The sequence below is a fragment of the Podarcis gaigeae genome, assembly GCF_964106915.1.
Source record: "Podarcis gaigeae genome assembly, chromosome: 1".
Classification (NCBI taxonomy): Eukaryota; Metazoa; Chordata; class Lepidosauria; order Squamata; family Lacertidae; genus Podarcis; species Podarcis gaigeae.
The window spans coordinates 460098-470423 of NC_139678.1; the positions used below are offsets into that span (position 1 = coordinate 460098).

General features: G+C 50.8%; 1 protein-coding gene across 3 annotated transcripts in view; it reads left to right on the forward strand.

Annotated features, from left to right (window-relative positions):
• LRFN5 (leucine rich repeat and fibronectin type III domain containing 5) overlaps window positions 1–9805 on the forward strand; it is a 75113-nt gene extending 65308 nt beyond the window's left edge. Inside the window, exons 3-4 of one of the 3 annotated variants that reach the window (XM_083733183.1) lie at window positions 2979–3754; window positions 9311–9805. In XM_083733183.1, the coding sequence (XP_083589309.1) occupies window positions 2979–3754; window positions 9311–9432 (898 nt within the window). In that variant the 3' untranslated portion in view covers window positions 9433–9805. Of the gene's footprint in view, window positions 1–2978; window positions 4606–9310 lie in introns of those variants that run through there. The other 2 variants (XM_083733182.1, XM_083733181.1) reach the window with 2 other exon arrangements.
• Window positions 9806–10326: the final 521 nt, after the last annotated feature.

The following is a 10326-nucleotide window of genomic DNA, read 5'->3' on the forward strand; positions in this document are numbered from 1 at the left end:
GAGTCTTGTGACTCCAAGCACTGCACTGTGGCAAAACAGAAACCTAACAGGGGATACAGACAAAAGGGGGGGGGCGAGGAGGGTCAGTTGGAGGGAAGTGAGAAATGTCCCTATTTTCAAATGAGGAGTGTTGGAGGGTGTGCTGGAGGTTCAACTGCTTACGTGCAAAAAGAGAACAAATCCCATGTTATGCAGGGAGCAGGACAGGCCATTTCTCTTTGCTTACAGCTCCTGCTCTGAGTTTGGGGACGCCCCTTTCCGTGTCCCCTGGTGCTGCTTCCGAGTCTTCCTTATCCGTTGTTTGACTCTCCTTGGCACAGCGAGAAGCGCTTGTTTCTTTCCTTTGTCTTCTTCTTAAATAAAGTCTGTTGAATTGTTTCTGCAAAGGTTATACCAAATTCTGCAAAACGTGGCCTGATCCGACAGGATCGGCTGACAATTCGCATAGTCCCCGTGCAACCGCCGGCTGCACGGTTTTATATTGCCGGAAACTGCTCTGCTACGATTTTTATGATGCAGGGGTATATACATATTTTTAATAACTAATTAAATAGAATGATGGATCACTGTTGAACAAGGACAGAGGAGAAACAAAACCAAAGGAAATAAACCACAGGTGCGTGGATGCGTCAAATGCAGCAACTGGAACTATTTCTGGCATAGATATTGAGGTTAGACCAGACAGGGTTGCAAAACGTGGGGCCTGTGATGGCCAGCGAAAGGAACTGAAAGTATTTGCAGGCCCTGAGTCACTGTACTGGCCTTACTCGCTTGTGGACTGAGGGGGCTTCCAGATCATGCTCCTCCTTGCTTGCAAATGAAATAAAATCAAGCTAAACAGGTAATGAAATTGCTGACCCCATGTGCAGCAGCCAGGGAAAAGGCAAATTCTGTGCTAGGGATAATTAGGAAAGAAAGGGGAAGCAAAACTGGCAGTATCCTAATGCCTTTGCCCAGATCTATGGCACAACTGCATCTGGAGTCCTGCGTGCAGTTCTGGGTGCCTCGCGTCAAAACGGATAAAAATGAAAGGAGTCTGAAAAGGGCCCCGGAAATGATTGAGGGGCTGGAGCAGCTTCTCTACAAAGAAAGGTGGCCGTGTTCGGGACTTTTTAGTTTTGAGGAGACACTAGACCTCATGGACATCCAATGAATGAATGTGGGGAGATTTGATCCTCCTTCATGCAGTGCATAGTTAAACTATGGAACTCACTGCCACAGGAGGAAAGGAACAATGGTCACCAACAGGGCCATCTTTAGCATATGCACCACTGGGGTGCAAAGATCTGCCCAGTTCCCCCAAATTTAGTTTAGCTACCCCCAAAAAATTTAGGGGGCAAACTTAAAGTTGTTGAGCTATTTTGGGGGGAGGAAAGTCTCTCACCTGTAACAACGACGCAGCGGAAATAACTGCTTTTGTTTCCTGACTCGTCAGGAATATTTGATGCTAGTTATATGTACTGATTGCTATCTACCCTACTCAGCTGCTTCCACAGTCAGAGGCAGCCGTGCTTCTGAATCCCAGTTACTGTAAACCTCAGGAGGGGAGAGGGGTCTTGTGTTCGAATCCTGCTTTGGGGCTGCCCACAACAGGCAGCTGGCTGTGAGAACAGGGTTCTGGGCAAGATGAGCCAATGGCCTGATTTGTGGTTACCATTATTCCTATCTATTTCATCGCATTTGTACCTCTTCCTCCCTACATTTCATCCATTTCCATTTTTCCATTTTAAATAAATATAAAAAGGTATAAATCATAAACATTACTTAAGTCAATCCTGCCAATGTTGTTAATTGTCTGCAAACATCCTTCAAATATTGTATAAATTTACTCTAGTCTTTTGGGAAAGCTTCATCACGCTGGTTTCGGATTTTCAGCTTCGCCAGTTGTGCATATTCCATCATCTTCACCTGCCACTCTTCAATTGTTGCTCATTCCAGTTGTTTCCATTTTGGGGCTAATAGAGTCCTTGCTGTTGTTGTTGCATGCATAAACTATTCTTGGTCTCTTTGTAATTTCTTCACCTACTATGCCCAGTAAAGATGCTTCTGGTTTTTTAGCAAATGTACTTTTGTACATTTTCTTTAACTCATTATATATCATTTCCCAGAAGACTTTGACTTTACTGCAAGTCCACCACATATGATAGAAATTTCCTTCCTTTTCTTTACATTTCCAAAATTCCTTATTTTTTATCTTATACATTTTGGCATGTTTAGTTGGTGTTAAATGCCACCTATATAGATTCAGGTAGGTAGCCGTGTTGGTCTGAAGCAGTCGAAATATATTTTTAAAAATTGTCCAGTAGCACCTTAGAGACCAACAAAGTTTGTTCTTGTTATACGCTTTCGTGTGCATGCACACTTCTTCAGATACATTCAGATGCACACGGAAGCGTATAACAAGAACAAACTTTGTTGGTCTCTAAGGTGCTACTGAACTATATATATGTGTGTATGTATGCATAGATATATGTTTGTATATCTATCTATCTATCTATCTATCTATCTATCTATCTATCTATCTCAACCACCTATATAGCTCTTCTGGGACACGGGTAGTGCTGTGGTCTAAACAACAGAGCCTAGGGTTTGCCAATCAGAAGGTCAGTGGTTCGAATCCCCGCAATGATGGGGTGAGATCCAGTTGTTTGGTCCCAGCTCCTGCCCACCTAGCAGTTCAAAAGCACATCAAGTGCAAGTAGATAAATAGGTACCACTCCAGTGGGAAGGTAAACGGCGTTTCCGTGCGCTGCTCTGGTTTGTCAGAAGTGGCTTTGTCATGCTGGCCACATGACCCGGAAGCTGTACGCCGGCTCCCTTGGCCAATAAAGCGAGATGAGCGCCGCAACCCCAGAGTCGGCCACGACTGGACCTAACAGTCAGGGGTCCCTTTACCTTTATATAGCTCTTCTAAGATTGTGAGGTTGCTCCTCCCAGTCCAGCCCAGTGACGCATTTTTTCTTTCTGTTCCTCTGCAGAATGATTCCCCCCACGAGCAAGACCTTCCTGGTCAACAACCTGGCGGCGGGGACGGTCTACGACCTGTGCGTCCTGGCCATCTACGACGACGGCATCACCTCCCTGACGGCCACCCGCGTAGTGGGCTGCATCCAGTTCACGACGGAGCAGGACTACGTGCGCTGCCACTTCATGCAGTCCCAGTTCCTGGGGGGCACCATGATCATCATCATCGGGGGCATCATCGTGGCCTCCGTGCTGGTCTTCATCATCATCCTCATGATCCGCTACAAGGTGTGCAACAACGGCGGGCACCCCAAGGCCGCCAAGGTCAGCAACGTTTACTCCCAGACCAACGGGGCCCAGCAGGCCCAGCAGCCAGGGTTTGGTGGCGCCGGCGCTGCCCTGCCGCCGTCGGGCTCCAAGCAGGCCATGGGGCGCGAGGAGAGCCTGCAGTGCTGCAAGGTGGGCGGCGAGGGCTCGGTGCGGCCGGCGGACGCCTTTCCCGGCCAGGACTCCTGCTCCGCTTCCGCCGGGGCCGGCGCTACCTCTGCTCTGCCGCCCACGTGGACTCCGGGGCCCCCCGCTTCCCAAAAGCTGAAGCGCAAGCCCACGCCAAAGTCCGGCAGCCACGACGCCGTCCCCGGCGAAGGCGCCTCCTGCTCCTCCGCGTCCGGCGGCCTCGAGTCACAGAACACGAACCGCAACAACTCCACGGCGCTGCAGCTGGCCGCCCGGCCGGCGGACTCTTCCCCGGGGGCGGCCCCCGCCTACAAGAGAGCGCCAGCCAAGCCAAGTAAGTTCCTCACCTTGCCCGCCGACCCGTCCCGCGCCAAGCGCAGGTACTCCCTGAACGGAGAGATCATGGAATACCACTGTTACCTTAACTCCCCGAACCCGGGCGGATTTTGGTCTAAGCGGAGCCTGTCCATGAACGGGATGCTCTTGCAGACAGACTCCTCCGAGGCGGATAGTGGCCAAGCAACTTTCTCCAGTTCGGAGTGGATATTGGAAAGCACGGTGTGAGCCTCTGGGGGTGTGTGGCTTTTCTTTTTTTATTTTGCCAGTCCTAAAAAAGGACGGAGGGTTCCCCCGCCCTCCAAACAGTGTCCGAGAACTCGTCTCCGGGTGGGGGCAGTGGCTGGCTTTCTCCTGCCCCTCTCGCCTCTCCGCCCAGAGCCGGGCGTGGACCACCGTGGAGCGCCCCTTCACACCACCTTTTCTCTCTTGGGTTTTCCGTTTAATCCAACAACCGGAGGGAAATATTGGCAAGGAAACAAAGATTTAAGGGGAAAGCACAAAAGTCGAGCGGGGTCTCCGCCTCTGCTAGGATTGGCACCCGGGTCCCACCCTAGCCGATCGAGGACCCAGGAGAGAGAGAAGGAGCCTTGGCCTGGGGGGAAGAAAGAGCCACTTGTAGAAGGGCCTCGTTGCTCTTTCCTCTGTGCCAACGGAAGGCTGCCTTTCTGATGGATCAGTAGACAAAAAAGGGAGAGGGAGCATTTCTAAATCGAGCCGAGTGTCTTTTCTGCCCTCTTTCCCCCTGTGACTTTGGTCCTGCCTTCCTTTCTGGGCCAACGCTGTACAAAACCCATCAACTCTGTGTTGCTACGTTGTGTAAAATAAAATATTCCTTCAATACCTTCAGCCGGTGTGGCCGGGCGATGCCCTTGCAATGACCCTCCTTGGTTCAGGGGTGCTGGGGGTGCCCTATCCGGATGGCCGATGGGGAGAGGGGGAAGGAGGAGGTCTCTGCCCCTGCCCCCTGGCCAGGCTGCCCAATGGGCGGAGGTTGTCTGCTGTAGGCAGGACAGAGCTGGGCTGGAAGTGTGTCCGGTCAGAGAGCCTGTCCATCTCTCTCTCGGTAGCAGTGAGCAGGAGTCTGGGGTCTCTAGCACCAGAGAAAGTGGGTCAGTGGTGCTGCAGGCTGGCCAGCCTTGCTTTCCGTGGGTCTTGTTGGCGGCAGGGAGATTTCTCCAGGCTGAGTCAGCAGCATTTATATTTGTGCCAATTTTGATCTTTTGTTCCTTCTGTTTGTGCAAGGCTATGAGTCGGCTTTCCAGGCAGAAAAGACGGCCTGTTGCAATGCCCTATTACCGATAAAAAGCAGTTATAACACCCCGAAACAGAGCAGCCGTAAGACCTCTGCGATGTTCACCCGGGAGATCTCTTGAGGCTCCTGCAAATTCCTTCTTGGGGTCCTAAATGGCTTAATCTTGTTTCTGGAGTTGCCCCGGTGCTGGATCGATCCTTTGTTCTTCTGGACGAATCCTAGAAGCTGCTCACTGTTTGGCTGCACGCTTTTTGCCCCAGGTTGCCGATGGATCCCACGGTGCAAAGAGGGATCTCGGTATGATTTCACAATTGCATTAATATCCCTTCTTCATTTCTTCCATGATAGAATTAATGCATATGAAAAAATGGGCTCGCTTGGTTGTCCGTTTTGAGAACTTGTGTGGGGAAAAGAAAAAATACAACTGAAACTCAAAGTGTGCCTGTGCCAATTCAGAGATGAATGCCCCCCAAGTACTCACATCACCCCCCACCCCACCCATGGGTGCTTCCCTTGGCCTTGCCTGATTTCTGGGTCCTTCCTTTGGGGTTACTTTGGAGCCCCAATGAGCTGCTCTCCTTGCTTGGGGCGAATCTGGTGGGGAAGGAAGATGAGTCTCTGTTGCATTTTCTCCCTCCAGAGTCAGCTCCTCTTGTTTGTAAAGCCTCCCCTCCCCCCAACTCTCTTTTTTTATCTATTAATTTTATATTTTATTTATCCCCCTCCCATTATATTTATTATTCCCCCTGATATGGACTCAAGGCTCTGTGAATGGCATTTTTAAAAGTCACTTCTCTGGCCAAGTCCACCCAAAGCAGCTTGCAACATTATTATTATTATTATTATTCCCACATGCAAATTTAAACGACACAGAGGGAATGCAGAAAGCTAAAAATGTCACAAAGACAATAGTTGAAAAGTAATTCTCGTAGTAAGTAACTCGCCCGAGGAGACGTTGATCCCGTTTTGCTAGACTAAAGGCTGCCTTACTCTGTGCACAAAGAACGACGTGTGTGAATGTGCGCCATTGTTATTTTTAACAAAATGTGCGTGCAGCTTTCCTGAAAACAAAAGTACTAGCTGTTTGCAAAGCACATAAAATATGCTTTAAAAGAATGCAAAAGATACATTAAAATAAAAAAGCAACATTAAAAGCAAGTTCGGGTTGGACTAGATGTCCCTTCCCAGCGGCGTAGGGAGGGGGCAGCGGAGGGGGCGGGCCTCCCCGGGTATCACTTTGGGAGGGTTGACAAGATGGCCCCTGCCTCCCCCCAGCTGTAGAGGGTGTGCGCAGTCCATATGGGCGCCGCTCACATGCTGTCCATACAGGATGCCACTTGCGCGGCAGTCTGTATGGTCACCGTGAAAGCGGCAGCCCCTGCAGCCAACGCGCGCCAGCAGCATCCCGTATGGACTGAGCATGTGTGGCATCCCATACAGTCGCTGCACATGCACAGTCCACATGGGCTGTCACTTGCATGGCGTCCATAGGGGTGCCGCTCACGCACGGCGCCCATACAGCCACCGCACGCGAGTGGCAGACCATACGCACAGGACATGTGCGACATTCCGTACAGAGTGCGCGTGTGTGGGATGCCCACACATGCGCAGTCCATATGGGCTGCTCCGCCCCGGGTGCCGGAGAGGGTTCCTCCGTCACTGTCCCTTCCAACTCCACAATTCTTAAGTTCGTAGAAAAGCAGAAGGAATAAAATTCACAGTTAAAAGCACACATTCTAAGCTAAATAGGCAGATTTTAAAAAATGCATCGACTTTGCAAAATGCACATACGTTCTTTAGGTCACCGTTTACCCTGAGCCCATCATGGGCCATATATTTTGTGATGCTCTCTCCACCCCACCCCCACCTCAGGTGCCGGACGTTTCTCCACAGGGATGAGAGCTTCCCTTTCTCTTCCGCCTTCTGGGCCATCCTGCTTGGCGCTGGCGGGTTGGAATCAGAAACAATGGTTTGGTGCTGAACTTTCCCAGCAAACTGTGGTTTGTCATTTTCATGCATCACAATAAACTGTGGTGAGTTCAAAGCATGAGGCAGATGCTTCCAAACTCCTTTGGGGGACAGGAGACAGGCAGGGACCGACTCTGCTAAGCAATGGTTTGGCATTACGACCAAACTGGGTTATTCATCATCATCATCATTTTATTTGTACGGCGCCTTTCCATAATTAAAACAATGCTCAAGGCGGCTTACCTCACGACAAGATTCACCGTATTTTTCACTCTATAAGACGCACTTTTCCCTCCTAAAAAGTAAGGGGAAGTGTGTGCGCGTCCTATGGAGCGAATGCAGGCTGTGCAGCTATCCCTTTTGCTGTTCTGGCTTCAGGGATAGCCGCACAAAGCCTATCCAACAACATTTGATTCAGAATATTATTATTTTTTCTTGTTTTCCTCCTCAAAAAACTAGATGCATCTTATGGTCGGGTGCGTCTTATGGAGCGAAAAATACGCTGCGTAATTACATAACATAACAAAAGTAATAAACAATCAATAAAACACATCAAAAGGTACACAACCATTTCCACATAAATCATACAATCTAAAACTAAAAATACAACATTAATCTCAATAACAATTTAAAATGGCATAGATAAAAAATATAAACAATCTTGAAAAAGGAGCCCTCTCTGTCCAGCAGCAGCAGCAGCAGTCCTTGTGTCCTAATGCTTGACTTTTCCTGTTATTTGCCAGCCTGCCTTCAAGGCAGCTTCCAAGAATGAAATGCAGGGAGGCGATAAATCTGGCTGGAGCCAACATGATAAAAGGGCCGTGCAGAGCTAGGTGCAAACAGCCCGGGAAGGAGAAAACATTTAAGAATCAATAGAAAACCACAAATAATAGAACCTGGGCTTTTTTTAGCAGCTATAGCTAAAAGGCTAATTATAGAACACATTAGCTTCCAGCTCACCATAGCTGGAAAGACATCTAGTTCTTCATGCAGTGCAAGGATGAACTGCGGAACTCCCTGCCACAGGAGGCAGAGATGGCTTGAAAAGAGGATGAGGCACATTCATGGAAGAGCATCAGGCTGTGTCAATGGCTCCTCGCCCCAGGGGCTGATGCCTTTCCTCCACAGTTGGGAGCAGTGGTGCTTCTGAACCCCAGTTGCTGGAAGGGAAGGAGGGAAGAGTTGTGACGGGGCTTGAATCCTGCTTGCCAGTTTCCCATGGAGGCATCTGGCTGGCCTATGTGAGAACCGGAGGCTGGACCAGATGGAGCATGGGCCTGATCCAGCAGGACTCTTTGAATGTTCTTATGTGTCTCCCCGGGAAGAGAATGCCAGAGTCAGGCCACCATCGCTGAAATCTTCTTGTAGCGGCCAACCAAGTGCCAATGGGGAACCCCCCATGAGTGAACCCCCTATGAGGAAAGGTGGCAGCATTTGGGGCTGCTTCGTGAGAGGAAAGAAAGCAAGAGGGAGCAGGACAGGAGTTTGTAAACTCATGCTTGGCGCAGAGAAAGGGGACAGAGAGAAGTTCCCTTCTCTCTCACACAACACTAGAACTTGAGGACATCCAAGAGGCTGAAGGTTGGAAGATGCAGGACAGATAAAGTCCTCCATGCGGTGTGGAGTTAGGCTGTGGAACTCCCTGCCACAGGAGGCCGTGAGGGCCACCAGCTTGGATGGCTTGAAAAGAGAACTAGACAAAAGGGAATTCTTGGAGGAGGAAAGGGCTCTGGAAGGCCCAGGAAGGGAGAGTTGCTCTGGTGCTCCTGTTCTGCTTGCTGGGTCCCCATGGGGGCATCTGGCTGGCCCTGGTGAGAACAGGAGGCTGGAGCAGATGGACCACTGGCCTCATCCAGCAGGAGGCAGAGATGGCTTGAAAAGACAATAAGGCACATTCATGGAAGATTCAAGCACAAGAGCACTTTCTCCAACTGGCCTCCAGCTGTGAAGACAGAGCAGAGCCACATGTCTCGCGCCCATGGAAAGCCCTCTCCTCTCCCAGGAATTTGTCTCATCCTCTTGCAAGGCCATCTAGGTTTCTGGTCATCTCTGCCTCTGCTGGCAGTGAGTTCCACAGTTCAGCCAGGCACTGTGTGTCAAAGCCTTTTCTTTCCTGGGTCTGGAGTCCTCCTGGGAGTGGGGCGTTGTGGAGACCTGGCTCCATCTCTCCTGAGTGGAAGATGCTTAGATGGGCAGGTGGGTGGCAGGGAGGGAGGGAGCTGGTGGAAGTTCTCCCCTTCCAGGTTGGTTCTGCTTTTGTTGAGGAGCTGAGCCAAGCCAGGCGTTATAGATCTCTCTCTCTCTCTTTCTGTTTCTCTTCCCCCCACACAGAAGCTGGCAGCAGCCTGAAGAGTGCTTGCCACCCTCCTCCTCCTCTTCCTCCTCCTGAAAACGTGGCCGCCCACGTTTGCACCCGACAAAAATCCATTCGGTTCCAACTCACCGGAGACTGAGAATAGGGCCAAATTCTGCGCCACCAGCAGGGACGTCACACCCCCGGTGCCTCAGGCCTGCGTTGGGAACCCACAGAGACTGGAGATGCTGGAGGGATGGATGGTCTCCCCTGTCTCCCCCTCCTCCACCCCCCTTTCGCCCCACCCCACCCCCAGGAAACCCTGCCCAGGCATTGCAAGTGTCTTCTTCTGGCCTTCAGGACTTTATTTTTCTTTTGTACAGCAAAGAATTAACAGGGAGAGGGATCTGGGCCCAGCGTGGCCTCCGCTCTTCCTCTTCGTGGTTGCTGGTTGGTGGTGGTTGAATTCACAGACCGTACGACTGATTCTCCATTATGTCACACCACCCCTGGAAATAAATGTTTTAATATGAGCGTTTCCCCACTGGTTCATTGACAGGAGTGGGGAGGGCAGGCGGGCGGGTGGGGGGCGTCTTTGAGACACATCCTGCAACATCTTGGAGCAGCTTCCGGGGGGCTGGGAGAAGGTCCAGCTCACTCCCTGCTCACCAAGACTGGAACAGAATTAAGTGTGTCGTCTTCTGAATCCAGCTCCTTCCCAGCTGTAAACGAAGCTCTTGCCTTGTTCTGTAAAAGGGTCTGCCAGCCTGGAGGGCCAGGGGGTCACGAGACCCTTTCCAGGAAGATCATGTTGAGTCAGTGGGGCAGATTTCGGGAGGGAACACAGTGGTGTGGAAAGTCTGGTGACCATCATGCACATCCCACCTTTTCCTCAAAGGAGCTCAAGGGGGGAGGGGTTCATGACTCTCCCTCCTCCCCATTTCATCCTCACAACAACCTTGTGAGGTAGGTTGGGCTACGAGGCACCAATTGCCCCCCAACGTTACAGCCAGTGAACTCCATGGCTGAGTAGGGAGATTCAACCCTGTTTTGC